A 20,874-nucleotide genomic window follows, 5' to 3' on the forward strand; every position below is an offset into this window, starting at 1 on the left:
TAAGTTCGTTTTGTTAAGTTTATTATACTAGCCCCACCTACATTTGTAGTCAAGGGGGCATCACCAAGGATATGAGGGGACTGGGATCGTTGCTGAAAGGGGTAAGGGACTGGCTGTACGTTCCAACAGGGTTAATTTAATTTAGCAATCTCGAAAAGGAAACGAATAATTAGTACCCTTGTCTAATCTGGGCCCCTCTCATCTGAGGGGGCCCACCTGGAAAATTCACTATTATCATTTTGGACAATTTGGCAATAAATAAATTAAAAAAAAAGAAAATTCTATACTTACAACAAACATATAAAACTGGGGGGAGTGTAGTATTCGTTGGTATTAAGCCAGACCCTGCCGGAAGTGCACGATCCCATGATGCCTCTCTCTCTCTCTTTCCGGCAACCAAAATATAGACAAGAACAGAATAACCAAAAGAGACAATCTTCATCCTAGAAGAGACCACAAAGCCAATCAAGCTTCTTGGGTAAGTTTCACATTTACTCGGGATCACAACATTATATTTAAACTTGAGACTTAGACAAAAAAGGACAATATTCGAATCATGCAATAAGAAATTTAAATCAAACCAAACAAACAAACAAACCTAAAACTTAAAGAAACTTAGACATATACCCTGCATATACACTTTCATATATACAGTTATACTGCTATTATACTGCTAATATCCCAACCAATGGCACTGTTGGCAGCGTTGCACTTGTTTCTATCCATATGTAAACATTAAGTAAGGCCTGTATAGCCTGGTAAAGGCCATACTGTAACTTTTCCTTTTTTTTGGTTATAATTTCAAACAGAGACCATGAGACAAAGAGGGTATTACCCTGACGTCAGACGGCTGTTTTTCCAGACAAGCTCTGGCAAAACAGCTGCCAGATGTAAGAATAATATAATGCTAGAAAAATCCTAGACTTGATGATACAACATACAGTGCCAGTGGCAAATTTCACATATGTTGGTTATTGAAACAAAATCATTTCTCAAAGAGAGGACTGGTTCCTTTAGGATAAGGGGAACCTTCTCCCATCTTCTCTTTGCTTTAGTTTGTTGCAACAGATAGTCCTTGGTTTAGAGGTTGGTGGGGAAAAACTTTAAAATGGGGGGAACCCCGGCTCATTTTTTTTGGTAAACTTTTGTGTACTTCCTTAGTATCAAATTTTTACAAATATATCTACTTATTATTTGGCAACTCTGACACATGAATGCAAACCAAGATGCTGGACTAAAATTTTCTAAAAATTGAGCCTCTAGCTTAGTAGCTGTGAAAACGTAGCTCTATTGACCTTGTTTTGTTTTTTGGCCATATATATAAAAATAATCATCAACAGGACCTTAAGAACTACATTTTCACAGCTACTGGCTTCGTGACTCAAGTTTACATGATAAAGGCTGCATGGAAAAGAAAATGTGGTATTATTGCAAATAAGACAACTTTCCATAATGGAACAAATGGCACAGAAACTAACTGTTATTGGTCACTGTACAGCCTTTAACAATGAGAAAAGCACATTGTATATTATTCAGGTCTCTGGCAGGGTATATACTGTGACATTCCTGGCTTAGAGTTTATATCCCCTTTGCCTTCGGCTCAGGGGATATAAGCCCTAAGCCGGGAATGTCACAGTATATACCCTGTCTGAGACCCAAATTACACATATTTTACAGTAACCCCTGACTTAATGTTATTTTCCAGTGCAGGTATTTGTTGACAACACATATATAAGTTGAAAAACCCAACCTGATATGTTCAGCATACATGAAGGATTTTCTAATTTGCTGTGAACATAATTTTATCGTGTAGTAACCGGTGTTATGATGACTTTTTTAGGTTCAAATTGGGGATAAAACGTTGTATATACCCCAGCAGTTTCCTGAATATATACTGACATCTCTGTGTTATTATCCAATCACAAACCTCGCCACATTTTTAATCCGTAATATAATCTCATAGACGGCAATAAATGGTCCCGAAATCTTAAATGTAGAACAATTCAAACAAGAAATCTAACAGCTGAATTAATGTACAAAATAATGAATGAACAATTAATGTGTAACACAGCAACTTTCTCAGCTACTAGCTAATATATATAAAAACTTGACCTGTACATGTAGACCTTGGGTAGTACACTATTGATAAAGTGACTTTAACTTTTAGCTACTAGGTTAAGTTTTTGAGTGAAGGTCAATTTCTCAGTAACATGTACCAGACATTGTACACAAAGGGTGGCATAAAAGAATAGATCACTTATGAGTTTGATATCATCTACATTCAATATTTTTCATCAGATTTTTTTTTAATATCAATGTTCAAACCAGAACATATTAATTTAGTAAAAAGAAATATCAAATAAAAAACATCATATAATTGATATTAAATTCTGATTTTAACTATATAATTGGACTACTTACAAGAAATGCTAAGCTCTATATTTTTTTTCTTACTGAACATTATCCAGTGTGCCAAAACCTTTTTAATCTACTAGTCTGGAAAACTTAATATCAAAATCCCTATATGACTATTTCAAAATTTTCAAAAGTCAGAATCAATATTTACTAGGAGGCATCAGCCTAGTGCTAACGGTGCAGACTGTTTTCCTTTATCATGTTAGCAAAGGCACGTTTAAAAAAATACCTATAGTACTTATATAATTTTCATATTTAGGTTGAGCCCCTAGTCATGCTAGTTAGAAAATGTAAGTTTTATTCAATGCATCAAAACCGTCCTAAAAACTGCATAACATTCTTCAAAGTTTTTCAAATATTTAAACTAATTATTCATCATTTTTTTTAAATTAAAATAGTAAATGAATGAATTTGTGTTGCACTGATTACAAAATGTTTTAATAAATAATTTTTTGTTATAGTTATGGAAACCTGCTCTTTTTCTTTTATATCTGAGACCCCTTGTGGTCCAAATGGCAACAGTTCACCTGAATCCAAATGGTTGCCAATAAGATCCTGTGTTGGAAGTATCCTTTCACATTTAAGAGCTACACATATAGGTGTCTCAACCTTTAGATTTGAGTATGATCTAATAAAGGCAAGATCAGGATATTTTGAAGAGACTGAAGCCATTGATGACCATATCATATGTCCCAATCACAGATTTCATCTTGGAAAAGGATTTAGGAGAAGAAAAGTCTGCATGTCTAAAGAACCACTTTCAAACTGCTGCAACAAACACCAGGCTTCTGATACCACCGTCTCACTCATCCAGAGTCAACAGATATACAAACAGTATGGAATTTTGATTCCATTTGGTTCAGGTATTATAATTTAACTAACATAACTTAGATGTAGGCTTTACATTTGAAAAGTTGAAATTTACAGTTTCAGATTCAATTTTGAATAAGTCAGTAAGTGATACCGATAATTGATTTTTTTTTTTTTTTTTATATGTTGATAACAATATCAGGAATATGATCAAAGCTGCAATTCAGAACAAATCAATACAAAAACAGGAGCACAATAACCTGGAAACAACTTGCCTCACATAATTGGCTATGATATATACTGTTATATAATGACAAACATGTATGTCATCTTGAACGTATTCAATCACCTTCTTCTCTGAGACCATTATATAGATTTTGAAAAATAGTATTATGTATATTGTACAGAACTGATGTAACGATACAGTGTGTATCATGTAGTCAATATTTTATTCTGAAAAACTCTTGACTTTTGTCAGGGAGGGGGGGGCTATATTTTATTCAGACCATCCAGAATTTTTGTAAAGCAATATAATGATATTAAATTATATATTGTTTTCATGCATTTTATTTTTATTAAATTATTGAGTTCTCTGTTGTATTTCGGAATCAACATCTTTGAATTCGTATTTACCTTTTTCCTTTTTTTTTCAAGGGTTTTGTCGCCAATGTAGAGTTGCATTGTGTAACAGTTTAAAAGACCAGGTAGTTCCATCTGATGATACACATGAGACATTGCAAAAGGTTTGTAGAATAAAGATTGTTTTAAAACCTTTGAAGTAGAGTTAAGAAATAATAATTAATCGCTGCTCATTAGGTCAATTCTTCATCCAACAAACCCGTCCACACCCTCTTTATTTGTTTTAATTATTTTAAAAATATTCCTGCCTCCCACATTTCAAATAAATTCGTGTCCATTTACTGCACTTTTTTTGTGTACATATAAAAATATATGAACACTTTTTAAATTCACAGTCTAAGTGGGAGTGCTCCAATATATATATATATATATATATAACAGAGAAGAATACCTGTACAGAACAAAACATTGGTTTTCTTCCCCCTTACTTACATTCCCCATCAAAATCATGCTGATTTTCGTAGCCTGTAGCTAGGTAGTATCTGTTTGTTTATGTGGTTCATAGGTATTTCACCATTTGTATATATAGATTAAATCGTTGGTTAATCTTTGAATTGTTTACACTAGTAATTGTCAGGTTCCTTATAGCTTGCTGTTTGATCTGGAACAAAGCCCTGTGTAAAAGACTGTACTATGTCTTTGACTTGTATTTGTTATTATCAGGTTTGGAACAACCCTTCCTCAGGCAAGATGCCATTTTACTGTTGTAAAAAATAAAACAGAAAAACTTAACAGGGGAGGGGGAAGACATCATATTTTAAACAACTTTTCCAAAAGAGGGGGTCCACTAATTTTGAATAATATTAAAGAAAATGATTATGTTTTAAGTCCAGCAATTTCACAAAATACTTGACATGTTTTGACCATTTAATACCTGAAAGATATATAGTTCTTTGAGAAAATATGAGCCCTTTTGTACTAAAAGAGTTTTTTTCTAAAACATAATACAACTTTAATTGACCCCTCTAAAAAAGGGATATTTATAAATAGCATTGAGGGGTTTGTTCCAAACCTGATTTGACTTGGATGGACAATTGCCTAATAGGCACACATACATGTACCACGTCTAAATATTTCTTCTTGGTGACCAGGGAAAAAAACACTTTATATATTAAAGAAATGTCAAATTACAAGTGAAAAATCAAGTTTTATTATTGTCAAAACCTATTATTTATGTTAACAACAAAAAATTGTAATCGCTCAACTTCACTTTTTATACTTCGCCTTAAACATTTGCAAATTAAATATTTTTTTATATAACTTTTCATGTTGCTTGCTCGCGCAAATTGTTGGAGCTAAAAAATCTGTAGAACAATAAATTAAATTTGTGTAATTAAATTAACGGTACCAATTGTCTTGCACCAGATGCGCATTTCGACAATACATGTCTCTTCAGTGATGCTCGTGGTCAAAATATTTGAAAATCCAAAGCTTATATAAAAGATGAAGAGCTGTAATAAAAAAAGATCCAAAAGGTATAGCCAAATTCGTGAAAGGAATCAGAGCTTTGCATGAGGGAGATACATTCCTTAATTTAAAATAATTTATAATATTTTGTAACAGCAAATTTTAATAACACAAAAAATCCGTATTTTCATGCCAGTACCGAAGTACTGGCTACTAGGCTGGTGATACCCTCGGGGACTAATATTCCACCAGCAGAGGCATCGACCCAGTGGTAGTAATTAAATTAACGGTACCAATTTTCTTGCACCAGATGCGCATTTCGACAATACATGTCTCTTCAGTGATGCTCGTGGTCAAAATATTTGAAAATCCAAAGCTTATATAAAAGATGAAGAGCTGTAATAAAAAAAGATCCAAAAGGTATAGCCAAATTCGTGAAAGGAATCAGAGCTTTGCATGTGTGTGTAACCTGATGGATTTCTGTAAGCACTCTAATTTTTTTTTTTTTAATTATGCCCCTTTGAATGCAAAAAGTTGACCTAAATATGCTACATGTATTGCAACAGTTTATCGTGGCAACTCCTCTGAATCCACCCAACATACTTTCAAGAAACTTTTTTTGTAGATAAATAGTTACAGAGTTTTGAAGTTTTGAAGGTTTTTTTTTATGTGAAAATATTTCTCCCCAAAAATCACTGAACAAAATTTTACTAAGCTTGAACCACATCATTATAAGTTTCTTTTTTATTTTATTTTACAGTCTGAAAAATCTGAAAATATGAGATCTGCCAGCTTGACAGCTTCAAGTGGAGAACAGTTTCAGGAACCTCCTTCAGAAACTGGATTTGAATTATATGAGGTAATATATATATGCTAACTTTTTTAAAACTTTAAATTAACATTTTATCTTTAAAATGGTCAAAATGACCATTTCCTTAAATTTCTAGCAAAAATCATTGTTTCGTAATGCAATGATTGAGATATTCTATAAGTGAATATTTTATATTCTAATATGACATTTTTATTTCGTATTGTAAACAAAGCCATGTTCTAATAACACATGCATGCTCACAGGCTTACTTTTTATATTCTCGTTATTTCATAATCATTTACATTTTTTCAAACTGTTTAACATATATTTTTTTTTGTTATGCATTATATTTGACTATATTTTACACCTCACTAATGCACAGTGTAAAATATCAACAAGTATAATGCCTACCCATGTTAAAATGAGCATAGAGCATGACATGAAAGAATTATTTATTAATTTATAAATATATAAATATTATTGTTTAAATATATAGTAAATTAGGATATTTTTTCTTTTATTTCATATCTAAAGTTTAAACTTCACATACGGCCTCAGCTGAATACTTTAAAAATGCATTAAATATATATATATGCATTTTTTTCAACTACAAAAATAATTACATATAGGAAGATGGGGTATGAGTGCCAATGAGACAACTATCCATCCAAATTTGCAATTTAAAAAAGTAAACCATAATAGGTAAATGTACGGCCTTCAACACAGAGCATTGGCTGACACCGAAGAACAAGAAATATAAAGGCCTTCAAAATTACTAGTGTAAAACCATTCAAATAGGAAAACCAATGGTCTATATAAAAAACAAATAACAAGAAACACATATAAATTACGTAAACAAACGACAACTACTGTACAATAGATTTCTGACTTAGGACAGGTGCAAGTATTTGCAGGAAGATTAAACATTTTCATGGTACCAAACCTTCTCCCTTTTCCTGAAATAATAGTTTAACATCACAACATAGAAAAACACACGATAAGATATCAATCGGAAGGTTTAACTCAATCAAAAAATGTAAATTTACACACTATGAACCAAAAAATTTGATTGCAATACCTGAATGCAAAAACATAGTTAATGAAATGTTAGGGACAAACATTCAAGGCAAAAAGCAAACAAAAAAGTCTGAAAACAAATCCATGGCAAGACACTATTATAAAAATTTTCTCTGAAACTACTCTGCCAAAATTAAATAAACTTGGCCACAATCATCATTGGAGTATCTTGTTTAAAAATGTGTCTGATGACTCTTGCTGACATGACTAAAATTAATTATAGTGTTAAAAGTTTGTCTTTATCATTTTAATGCTTTATTTAAAATTAATATATTTTTGATATTCAGCTAAATGTAAAACTGAAACATTTTTTGTTTTATTCTTTTCCAGAACACAGAATACACTCTTTCTCAAACAAGTCAAGGAAGTGTATGGACACCATCAGCAAGTCAAGGAAGTGTATGGACACCATCAGCAAGTCAAGGAAGTGTATGGACACCATCAGCAAGTCAAGGAAGTGTATGGACACCATCAGCAAGTCAAGGAAGTGTATGGACACCATCAGCAAGTCAAGGAAGTGTACGGACACCATCAGCAAGTCAAGGAAGTGTATGGACACCATCAGCAAGTCAAGAAGATGTTAATTCCAGAAAGAGAAAGGCATTGGATTCATTTCTGCTAACTTGTGGTGCTAGTCCTGTTAAGAAGACATTAACAGCTGAATGGAGAGGCTGTTCTGAAAGGACAAAATCAGATTACATCATTAAAACCACTAAGATTTTGAATGAAGTTTTAAATGTGTTGGTGCCAGGACAAGAAACTGATGTATTGCAGGCAATAATGAAATGTAATAAACAGAAAGAAGAAAGGTTGTTGAATATAATTTCTGCTGCCTATATTGGATGTGAAGACTGGGGTTCACAGCGTCAAATCCTATCCATAGTAGCTCACCAGGTGTCTTACAGCGAATTGCATGCTTTGATACCAGATTTATCACGTTACAAATATGGTGCAGCAAGGAAACATGCCTTATCTGTAGGATCTGGTCAAAAAGTTCCAGCAACTGAAATAACACATGAAGGCATCACAACTGAACAGATAAATCATTTCTTATACTTTATTATGAGTCCAGCTATTATTACAGACATACCCTTTGGCGAATCTAATCTTAAGCTTTCTAATGGAGAAATCATCAGTGTGCCTAAAATCATCCTTAACAGCGTAAGAACCCGTGTGGTTCAGCAGTATTTTAGCTACTGTGAAGAAATTAATTTTGAGGAAAAAGGAAGTTTAAGTTCTTACATGAGAATTCTTCATGCCATAGGACCTAACGTAAGAAAATGTATGAAAGGATTAGACAACTATGCTGCAGATGGCGCCAAAGCAATAGAGAGTCTGCAGAAAATAGCTGACTTGTTTGGAAGATTGGATAAAGGGAAGGAATGGCAGGATAAAATGTGCAAGCTGCTAACATCGTCTAAGCAGTATCTTAAATTGGAGTACAAGGTAAGTTATTGTCAATCATTCTAAAAACTATAATTAGGGCCATATCACTAGTTTGGGTGCCTATATTGTCTGTAAAAATGTCCTAAACAGATCGTATTGACAATGCAACAGTTATCTTTGTACCTACCACTGGCTACCAGTACTAATAGGAATTCATAGACATTAAAACTTAGAAGGATGTAAAAACCAAACACTTGTATAGTTTAGAATTATAAGACTTGCTTTTTTTTTACCCAAACAACAGCATGCATAAGAAATTTCATTAACAATTTTCGTCAAATTTTTCTAATAAACTTCTATTATAAATTATTTTTTGGAAACTTGGAACCAAGCTTTATATACATGATATAAGTGACAGTATATCTCAATGTTGATGTAACTAAGTCTGTCGTTGTTTATTTTATATATGATACACTGAGGTCTACTGTTTGTATGTTAAATAATAATCATATGACACATATTCCTGTTTGTTGAAAGTTTTCAGTGTGCCTATTTATAGGAAATACTCTTTGAATTTCAGACTCATGTTGTAAAGGAATCAGAGGTAGCTGATCATTGCTGCACATTTGCACTATCTGATGGGACCAAAGACTACACTTCCAGTTGCAGCCATTTACATCAAAATTCTTGTAACCAATGTGAAGAACTGGACACTGTTCTTGAATGCTTAATGGGTGTCTCAAAGACCATAACTTATGACAATGATGATCAAAGAGATGATACAATGTATACTATTTCAGAGGTAAATGATCGCTTTATGTATAAAAGAATTTTATTTATAAATGAGAAGATGTGGTTTGAATGCCTATGAAACATCTAGTCATCCTAGTCACAATGTATTTATAGTAAGCAGATATAGATTACATAATGGATTTTAACATGAAGCCTTGGCTCAAACAGAACAGCAAGAGTTGACAAGTCTAAAATAATACAGAAATGAACACAAATGGTTTAATTTATATGAAAATGAGAAACAAAAAACACCTTCAAAAACAAACAATAAATACTGAACAACAGACCCCTAACTTATCATATAGATCCTGTTCCTCCTAACTTGTAATATAAATCCTGTCCTTCCTGACTTGTCATGTAAATCCTGTCCCTCCTGACATGTCATATAAATCTTGTCACTCCTGACATTTCATCTAAATTCTGTCCCTCCTGACTTATCATATAAATCCTGTCCTTCCTGATTTGTCATGCAAATCCTGTTCCTCCTGACTTGTCATGTAAATTCTATCCTCCCTGATTTGTCATGTAAATTCTGTCTCTCCTGACTTGTCATGTAAAACTTGTCCTTCCTGACTTGTCATGTAAATTCTGTCTCTCCTGACTTGTCATGTAAAACTTGTCCTTCCTGACTTGTCATGTAAATTCTGTCCTTCCTGAATTGTCATGTAAATCCTGTCCCTCCTGACTTGTCATATAAATCCTGTCCTTCCTGACTTGTTATATAAATCCTGTCCTTCCTGATTTGTCATGTAAATCCTGTCCCTCCTGATTTGTCATGTAAATTCTGTCCTTCCTGATTTGTCATGTAAATTCAGTCCCTCCTGACTTGTCATATAAATCCTGTCCCTCCTGACTTGTCATGTAAATCCTGTCCCTCCTGACTTGTCCTTATAAATCCGGTTGCTCCTGACTTGTCATATAAAACCTGTTTTTCCTGAATTATCATATAGATCCTGTTCTTCCTGTCCGTGTCTGTCTGAGCACACACAAGATGACAAACAAAAGGTTTGAATAATTTAAATTGTACAATTGATGTTGTAAAATTAGGGAATTGTTGTTTTATTGACTGCTACAGAAAAATTTATGACCGCACTATTTGTCAGTAAACAATGCACTTCTTTTTTATGCTAATACATTGTTATTACTGTTTTTTAGAGTGTCAGAGCTGTTCATGAATGGAAAAAACATATTCTTCGCTCTGTAAATCAGGATATTGCTCGTAAATCTGTCCTAGAAAATCTGAAAGAAGACGAAATGTTAGTTGAACGTGATTGGGCCATGAAGTTTATTCCAATGCAATACAGAGAATCTCAATCTAATTGGTTCGGTAAACGGGGACTCAATTGGCATGTTAGTGTTGCAACTTTCAAATACAGGCAGGCCTTGACAATGCATACTGTTATTCACATCTTTGACAGTGCACCCCAAGATGCTGAGACATCAAATGCTGTTCTTGGGAACAGTTTAGAGATTTTTCATCAAATTAATCCTTGCCTGACAAATGCCTACATTCGATCTGATAATGCTGGATGTTTTCATGGAGCAGCATCTGTATGTGCCATGCCATTTCTTTCATCCATTGTTCAATGTAAAAGAATGGATTTTGCAGACCCTCAAGGTGGAAAGTCCATCTGTGACAGAAAAGCTGCCCATGTCAAATCATACATCAGACAATACGTCAATGAGGGCAATGATGTACAGCAATGGATTTTAAAAATGCATTAATGAAATCAAACATAAAGAAAGTGTCTGTGGTTGTTGCACTTCAACCTCCTAAATCTGACACTAAGAAGAAAGAACCTACTGTTTTTAAACTGCCAAAGATCACAACTGTAAATAACTTTTCGTACAAAAATGGTGGAGTGCAAGTTTGGAGGCAGTATGGAATAGGACAAGGCTGTCATATTCCTGCTGTTGATATGGCAGTTACTAGGGATCTACCAGAACTAACCATTATTGAAACTTATCTAAATCAACAGACAGAAACAGATGTCAGACAGACAGAAACAGAAGTCGGACAGACAGAAAACATTTAGCAAATATGGTAATCTGTTGCGTCATCTGGATATTGGAAAGCATAGTGTAAAAAAGGAAAATAAGAAACTTTCTGACAAATCAAAGATTGAATATTCCAGGCATATGGAAAAGGTCAATACTGTAACTGTTTATTCAAATAACTTTTCTTCTGGTAATTCTAACAGTGATCTTACACAGGGATGGGCATTAAAGATAAGGAGAACAGTCAAAAGGTTTACCCAGGACCAAAAGAAGTATCTTCAAGAAAAGTTTGACAGAGGTAAAAAAACTGGACAGAAGTTTGATCCGGATGAAGTTTCCCAGGATATGAGAATGGTAAGAACAACAAGTGGACGAAAACGTTTTTCCCAATAAGAGTTCCTATCGACAACACAGATAGCTAGTTACTTTAGTCGTCTTGTATTAAATAAACGCAAATTATACAATCCTTTGTATACAGCAGATGATGAACAAGCCGAAACAGCTGAAGCAGAATTTCAACTTTCTGACAAATCAAAGATTGAATATTCCAGGCATATGGAAAAGGTCAATACTGTAACTGTTTATTCAAATAACTTTTCTTCTGGTAATTCTAACAGTGATCTTACACAGGGATGGGCATTAAAGATAAGGAGAACAGTCAAAAGGTTTACCCAGGACCAAAAGAAGTATCTTCAAGAAAAGTTTGACAGAGGTCAAAAAACTGGACAGAAGTTTGATCCGGATGAAGTATCCCAGGATATGAGAATGGTAAGAACAACAAGTGGACGAAAACGTTTTTCCCAATAAGAGTTCCTATCGACAACACAGATAGCTAGTTACTTTAGTCGTCTTGTATTAAATAAACGCAAATTATACAATCCTTTGTATACAGCAGATGATGAACAAGCAGAAACAGCTGAAGCAGAATTTATAGAACTGAATTTAGTAGCAGCTTAATGACAAGTTTTATGAAGGTTTAAATCTTTCTGACAAAGATACACTACATATGATGTAAATTTTTATATTAATGAGTATTTTGATTGATTGTTTATGTTTAATTGAAAATCAATATAAATTGTTTGCATCATTTGATTCGTAAATAAAAATATTAAGATTATTATTTCTACAAATAATTCAAAGTCAGACAATTCCTTATATGTGCAATGTTTTGCATTGTAATATACTTACAAATAAAAAGCCTACAAGAACCAACAGTCACATATTTTTTAGAGTTTACCTCCCTTCTTTATTCAATTAAACTGTTCTCTCAAATATTCAGAATTTACTGATAGTTTTATCAAATTTCTATCCATTTAGAGTTTTATCAAATTTCTATCCATTTAGATATTTTTAAGAATTGGAAAAAAAGTTTTTGAACTTACAATTATTAGATTTGCAAGACAGATTAAAATGCACTTTATAAACAATTTTAAAGCATGATATCTATTTTGATTTAAAAGATTGAAACTGACAATATTAAAACGAAGTTTATATATTAATTTATCTTAAATAAATGTCAAATGTGTTTTATAAAATCATAATTATCAATCACATCTATCACATCATAGTGTGTATATAAAAAGGACTAACAAATGAGTGTTTACAAGGTTTCATTATTCATATTTTTTTAATATAAGCAAAAATAAGGAATTATATTGTTTTAAAGGTTATTTTTGTTTCATAACTAGGATATAGATATCATCTTTTTTTTCATTTATTGGTTAATACCAGGTGTGTTCTTTTCTGGCTGACCTGTTTTGGTAGTATAGATTTGGGTTCAGTGCTCAGTATTTTAGTAGCCTGCAGGGATAAATTCAGTTTAGTCTTCTTTAAATGTGTAGTTTGTTTGTAACTTGTGTAATTGAATTTTATATTCATTTCTCATGTTCAAATATATTTATTAACTGATTATGACTTTGTCTATTATTGTTAGCTGTACACTTCGCAAACTTTCGAAGATATAAAAGGATGGATACAGCTGCCAAGATATTCCTTCATTAGACAGAATCTGAAAGTGCATCACTGGTCGCTATCTTGTCATTATTGCAGTCACTTCAAGACTTGTAAATCTTTTAACAATTTGTTGATTAGAACACCAGATCAAATTAATCCAATGCATACAGACATATCATATCATATTATATTCTAATCTGTAAAAGGAAAAATTTCACCTAACATTTACCATGCAGTTACTGGAATAAGTTCAATTTCTATTTTGCTTATTTTATTGTTTTGTTCTTCTAGCATTCACTCTATAAAAAAGGAGATGTGGTATTATTGCCAATGAGACAACTATCCACAAAAGATCAAAAATGACACAAACATTAACAACTATAGGTAACCGTATGGCCTTCAACAATGAGCAAAGCCCATACCGCAAAGTTAGCTATAAAAGGCTCCGATAAGACAATGTAATACAATTATTATTTAAATTACCACAAGGTAAAAATATAAATTATTTAATGCCCAAAAAGGCGCAAGCCAGGGCCGACCGTGCAAGGGCTGTATAGCCAGTCAAGGTCGTTAAAAACTTCCATTTGTTGTAATACAATTCAAACGAGAAAACTAAAGGCCTTATTCATGAAAAAAACCCAAATATGTAACACAAACAAACCACAACCCCTGAATTACAGGTTGATTCATATTTAAAGAACTTGATTCCTCATTTGAATTATCAAAACCGTATAGTAAATCAATTGTAGTGCAAACACACTGAATGAAAAACATTTACAAGACAAAAATGGAACTAGCTGTTGTGAATCAATAAAAAATACATTTGTAGGTAAGTGTATAATATCATACCCCAACTGTATACAGGGGTGCTCATTTGTGCAATCGATTCAAACTCCTATAAAACACACAAACACGTTTGGATTAAAAGAACTTTTAAGTTCACCCATTTGATGAAAAAATTTCCTTAAAAGGGGCAAAATCAACAATTTTGAATTCCTTATGACACAGTTACATGAGCATTTATACAGACCACCCAGATTTTATGAAATATACCTTGAAAATATTTTATTGCAACATAATTTTGATTCAAATCAATTTTATACCATGGATCTAATTAATTTTTGAAAAACAAAATTAAAATTTCATTTTTGAAAATTTTACTATTTTTTTAATTTTTCCCGAACTTTTTGATATCACAGTGGCATAGTTTTGACAGATGCCCACGAAAAAACTTATAATTTCTGAAATAATAAGTATGTTAGAAGGATAAAATGATAAAAAATGGTTTGTGTTGAAAAAAAATCAAGACGGACCAATATAGAGCTTTGTCCTACCTTTTCATACTTTTTTTCACAATTTTAAAAATGTCAACTTTTGATAAATTTTTTTTCAATTCAATTTTGATTTGCCAGCCAATTTTATTTTATTTTTGGTAAATTGGGTCCAATATGAATTGATACATGTAACTCAGTAGACTGGATGTGGTTGTAGATAGATTTTAGAGCTCTTTAAAAGTTGCTAACTTAGCAATATAAGAAAAAAACGCAAAATATGCTATTTTCATGTTGCCATGGTTACCAATTTGGTGCTTTTTAAAGAAATAAGTAAGATAAATCTGAAATGGTGTTTTCTTATACTATTTATGAAAAGAGACAGATTTATCTAAAAATGTCTGTTTTTTTTAAATATTTTGGTCTAAAAATGGCAGCATTTTCATAATTTTGTTACCAAATTGATGGTTTCCATGACAACAGAATTTTCATACTTGAAAATAGTACAAATAAAAAATAAAAAACATTTTTTTTTGTTTTGACCCAATATGAATGAAATAAGACCCAAACCATAATGATTTATTTTTTTCACTTTCCATGTATTGCTTCATGGCTTCTGACTTCTTCTCTTAAATAAAAATACAAATTCAAATGTCCATCTAACAAAGAAGTATTTTTTTGAATGATCGAGTCACGTGTCTTATATCATTTCGTATTACCTTATCAACTTTTATTGCATTTTCCTGTGATTTCCTGGCGATACTTTGTATCAGGTCAAAACACAGGACCATAACTTTCCTTCATGTTAACTGTGATGAAAGCTCGAGGAAACAGCGATGTACATATTTACAACGATTAAAAAAAGGTACCAGTATTATAATTTAATATGCATTAAAAATTGACCACACATAACCACCGATGAAAATAATGTTACCAACGACTGATCATGGCATTTTTTTTCAAAATGATCAATTTATCAAAGATTAAGTGTGTTAGTTGCAGTTGCTAGACAAATGTTATTTATTTTGATTGAAATTTATTTGTACATTTTGATTTTTTTTAATACTTATGCCATTATGATAGTGCGCTGATCTTCTGTTTAATCATGGAGTACAGGTCATTCTGTTTACTGTCAATAACAAATTCTAATGCAATTTGTATGTAACAATTCTTTTCATTGGCTAAAAGTTGTCGTCAAATCCACAGTTGACCAGGCGTAATTAAGGAGGGACAACCATTTTGAAATGATTGAATCAACTAATGTTCGATTACTACCATATCATCGAAAATAAAACAACACCTACCTCGAATTTGCCGTTTTAATGTAATTTTATCCGAATTTGAAACGTTCAGGTAAAGTAATAACCTCCAGTTTGTAAGTTTTCATTTGTATGACGTCACGTTTACCCATAACGTCTTTGCATCAGAATCGCGTGTGGCCAGTAAAGCTGCATTTAACACCGTCAAATCTACAATTGACGGGGGCAACTCTTCAATTACAGTACTGTTATTCCTTAAATATATTTGTAGTGCAGACACTTTGAGATATGAAGTTTTTGCTGCCATTGCTGATTCTGATTAACTGTGTTTTTACACAAGGTAAGTAAAAGTTTATTACATATTTTAATATTTCGTGTGGACTTGAATTAACATAATTTTTGTATCACGTTTTGGCCAAAATTTCTACAATCCATTACAATATATATATAAGTGTATAATATAGACAGAGGATTGGAAGAAAAGGCTATTGTTTTTTTTTTGTGGTTAGGTATGACCTGAATATGTTATATGAGCGTTCCTGATGGAGGTAAATACAGACAAGCGCTTCGGACGCAAGACATTTTTCAACGTGTTGTTTTCAATTGTTTTTTTTTAGAACAGGGTCAATACTTTAATTTGCTAAAAAACTGTGTTTGATCAATCCTGTTTCTAAGATAATCAATTTCAATTGATAAATAAAATGGTTGTAATGGTTGAGTGTTTAACATGTCTTAAAGACATTGTTGAGTGCTATACTTTAATATATTCAAATATACACAATGGTTTATATATATGTTACAGGCTGTTTCTAAATTTAGGCATTTTGTAAAATGAGTGAATTTTCAGGCCAGTTATAAAATGTCTTACCGTGACAGACAAAATGACTAAAAATACCTAGTCGTTTTGTGAAATGACTGAAATTTTGAAATAAAATTCTACAAATTGCCTGTTCAGTTTCATGTAATTTGTAGAAGAATAATATCATTGAGATGTATGACAAAAGTGTAAAATGCATAAAAAAAATAGTCATTTTGTATAATGACTGAATCTTGCAGGCATTTAAGAAAATGCCTAAAGTTTTCAGCTAGTTTACAAAATGCTTAAATTTAGAAAATGTCTGTACCATATAGATATCAAACACATTTTGTAAATAGCATTTCAAGAAGACAATAGTCAGTATTATAATATAGTACTTGTTCCCATATAATTTGTTCCTTTTTTTTCTATTGTTTGTATCAATATTAATGTGTAACGTAAAGTACACGTAAACCATGTATATTTAATGGGGAATTAATTCAAAAACTACTGACTGTTCCTATAGCATACGCTAATTGTGTGTTGGCTGCATGTTTTCATATGTATTTCGTTGTTCTCAAGATTGTTTGGAAACGTTGTTAGTAGAATATATCTATTAACTCGATTTTTTTCTACAAAAAATTGAAAACAACACGTTTAATAATTTATTGGGTCCGAAGCGCTTTTCTGGATTTACCTTCATCAGGAACGATCAAAGCCAAACATTTGACATCCAAAGATATCGACACTGCTCTCATATTAGTTTTTTATCACTCTTATTGGTGCTATTTTCAGTTTTAAAATGGTAATTGCATATTATATTTTCTACAACGGTGCAGATATAAATAAAGAAAAAGCTAATACTTTGATAATTAAAACTTATTTAATTTGTAACAAATAACAATTGATTTTAAAAGCATATTAACATATAAAAATTGGATTATGACTAGTTCAAAGTGAGATAAACTAAATACTCTAGATAGAGAAAAAGAAAACAACGCCATAAATATTCCTTTCTTTGGAAATTCAGTTTCCACATATTCATATACGTCAACTAGACATCATGACGGAATGCAAGGTGTCTGTATTGGAATCAAAAGATGTATAAGTACCGAAACTGCTGTGATTTTAGTTTTGCCTCTGTGAAATTTAAAATATGTTTGTATATACATTGCACGACAAATATGTGTGACGTATTAATTTTTTTAAAGTCAGACACGCGAATCAATGAATGTGTTTGTAGATAGATATTTTTGTGTTCTTTCAAATTGTTTCTTTTAAAATTGTAACCCAATGATGACGGCTGTACCTATATTTTGACTATTTTATTTGCTATAGCTAAAATTGAGAATGGAAATGGGGAATGTGTCAAAGAGACAACAACCCGACCAAATAAAAAAAAAACAACAGCAGAAGGTCACCAACAGGTCTTCAATGTAGCGAGAAATTCACCCACCCGGAGGCGTCCTTCAGCTGGCCCCTAAACAAATATATACTAGTTCAGTGATAATGAACGCCATTCTAATTTCTTAATTGTACACAAGAAACTAAAATTTAAATAATACAAGACTAACAAAGGCCAGAGGCTCCTGACTTGGGACAAACGCAAAATGCGGCGGGGTTAAACATGTTTGTGAGATCTCAACCCTCCCCCTATACCTCTAACCAATGTAGAAAAGTAAAAGCATAACAATACGCACATTAAAATTCAGTTCAAGAGAAGTTCGAGTCTGATGTCAGAAGATGTCACCAAAGAAAATAAACAAAATGACAATAATACATAAATAACAACAGACTACTTGCAGTTAACTGACATGCCAGCTCCCGACTTCAATTACACTGACTGAAAGGTTATGATTTCTCATATGAACATCAGGCACAATCCTTCCCGTTAGGGGTTTAGTATCATACCATCATAACGTATATGAGAAGAACATAACCCGTGTCATGCCAACAACTGTTTTTAGAATAAATGTGTTTAGTTCCGACGCATCATTGTAAATATAATGGAATTTGATGAGACTGTCATCAAAGTGAGAGGTTTGGCGCTTTAAAACCAGGTTTAATCCACCATTTTCTACATTTGAAAATGCCTGTACCAATTCAGGAATATGACAGTTATTGTCCATTCGTTTTTGATGTGTTTTGTCATTTGATTTTGCCATGTGATTATAGACTTTCCGATTGGATTTTCCTGTAAGTTCAGTATTTTTGTGATTTTTCTTTTTACATTTTTTAAGGTGTTTTGGAATGGACTGTTGTTGAAAAGATTACAGAATATGGACAAAATGTGACATTATTTTGCAATGTTTCACACTGCTGTCCCAAATATTCTGGTTGGGATAGATGGACTACTGTACAACAGACACTGTTTATAGATGTCAAAACGAAAACATCCAATAATAAAAAGTACGACGGAAAGGTTATAAAGGATGGATACACTTTAGTTATAAAAAATCTGACTAAAAATGATCTTAATGTTTCGTACTCCTGTGTGTATGGTGGAACTATAGGGGAAAGAAAGATTCTTCTTGGAGAGGACGTTTTCACCTGTAAGTACACACACTCAATATATATTGTTTTTACAATTATGAGAACAAAGAATTCTATATGAAAAAAGAAATATAGACAAACATCACTATAACAAATAATTATTTATCTATCAAATTCAAATATGATAATGTCAATGAGACAGCAACCGAATGACCTATAAAAACAATCAAAATTACTTGATGTTGAATTAATGTCATTGAAACATCCCAACGACGTCTAAAACAAGACACCCAAAGTTTATTTGAACACATTTGGAGTGTATGTCAGTGAGACAGCAACATAATTACGTCTTAAAACAATAAAAAAGACAATTAAAGTTAAATGAAAAAAATCTGAATTAAAAACAATGAGAGCAACCTAATGAACATAATTGATAAATAAAATTATATTGGGAACCAAATGTTCTTTGAGTACGATGAAGTTCTTTGTGAAATAAAAGAGGCTGCATTGAAGCGTGAAAAGGTTCTACTAAAACTAAAGATATCATATTATAAATTCCAAGCTTCCGACGCCCCTTTCTGAATTTAACTTCCCCATGAATGTTCTGAGACGAATATCAAAAAGACAAGGATGTAAGGATGTATAATAACCTTAACAATGACCAACAATGGAAAATGAAATATAAGTTTCATACATTTTCCCAATCTGTAAACGGACTATTTTAGACAGGTTTATTATGAATCATTCTAGTACCAGGAAACTGACTACTGATTTGATGATACCTTCGGGAACTGTCGAATTGTCGACTAGAGAGGTATCGACCCAGTGCTGTAAACATGAACACCAAACGTTATGCATTTCATGTGTCCGATGCACTTTTATCGAGTTACCTCCATTAGGAACGGTTACAGCCGAAGTATTTGAAACCTTAACACTGAAATGATATCTATTTTGTTGCAATTGACAGAACAAACATTGCTGCTTTGATTCTTAAAAAAATTAACAAGTTTCAATATCTTTTCTGAAAGTATCAAGATATACAAAATTAAGATTAGAATTTATAAAATTGAGAATGGAAATGGGGAATGTGTCAAAGAGACAACAACCCGACCAAATAAAAAAACAACAGCAGAAGGTCACCAACAGGTCTTCAATGTACCGAGAAATTCCTGCATCCGGAGGCGTCCTTCAGCTGGCCCCAAAACAAATATACTAGTTCAGTGATAACGAACGCCATACTAATTTCCAAATTGTACACAAGAAACTAAAATTAAAATAATACAAGACTAACAAAGGCCAGAGGCTCCTGACTTGGGACAGGCGCAAAAATGTATGTCTTGGATCAAAAGCACTTTTCAGGATTAACTTTCATCAGTACGGCTCAAACCTCAAAAAAGGATGTGGAAATATGTAGCCGAATGAGGAGCTTAAACAAATATCTATTTCAGATCTTCAAAGGATAGATACTGTGGAGGGATTATTTTAAAATGATTATTATTTAAGGTTGATTTTTTTTTTTTTTTTTTTTTAAATATAAAACATATTTTATTAACAATCGCCTGTTACATCAACCCTCAGTTGCCCAGAAAAAAAACTCCCACTATAAATTATTAACATCAACCTTTAAAAATATTATCTGTCCTTGTACAAATGTACATGTACCTGCAATCATTATCGATCTATATATCTTTACCTCTCACCATATATAATTTTTTTAAATAAAGTATGTTTTGTATCTTTATTCATTTCTCACAAAAGCTACCTGTA

General features: G+C 32.2%; 1 protein-coding gene across 1 annotated transcript; it reads left to right on the forward strand.

Moving 5' to 3' along the window:
- Positions 1 to 814: 814 nt before the first annotated feature.
- On the forward strand, positions 815 to 11,062 carry LOC134719312 (uncharacterized). The gene is made up of 7 exons (XM_063582320.1): positions 815 to 890; positions 2,877 to 3,278; positions 3,880 to 3,968; positions 6,032 to 6,130; positions 7,490 to 8,605; positions 9,126 to 9,347; positions 10,493 to 11,062. The coding sequence occupies exons 1-7, from the start codon at positions 815 to 817 to the stop codon at positions 11,060 to 11,062; spliced, it is 2,574 nt and encodes an 857-aa protein (XP_063438390.1).
- The last annotated feature ends 9,812 nt before the right edge of the window (positions 11,063 to 20,874 follow it).

This window comes from Mytilus trossulus, chromosome 5 (assembly GCF_036588685.1).
Source record: "Mytilus trossulus isolate FHL-02 chromosome 5, PNRI_Mtr1.1.1.hap1, whole genome shotgun sequence".
In the NCBI taxonomy this organism is placed as follows: domain Eukaryota; kingdom Metazoa; phylum Mollusca; class Bivalvia; order Mytilida; family Mytilidae; genus Mytilus; species Mytilus trossulus.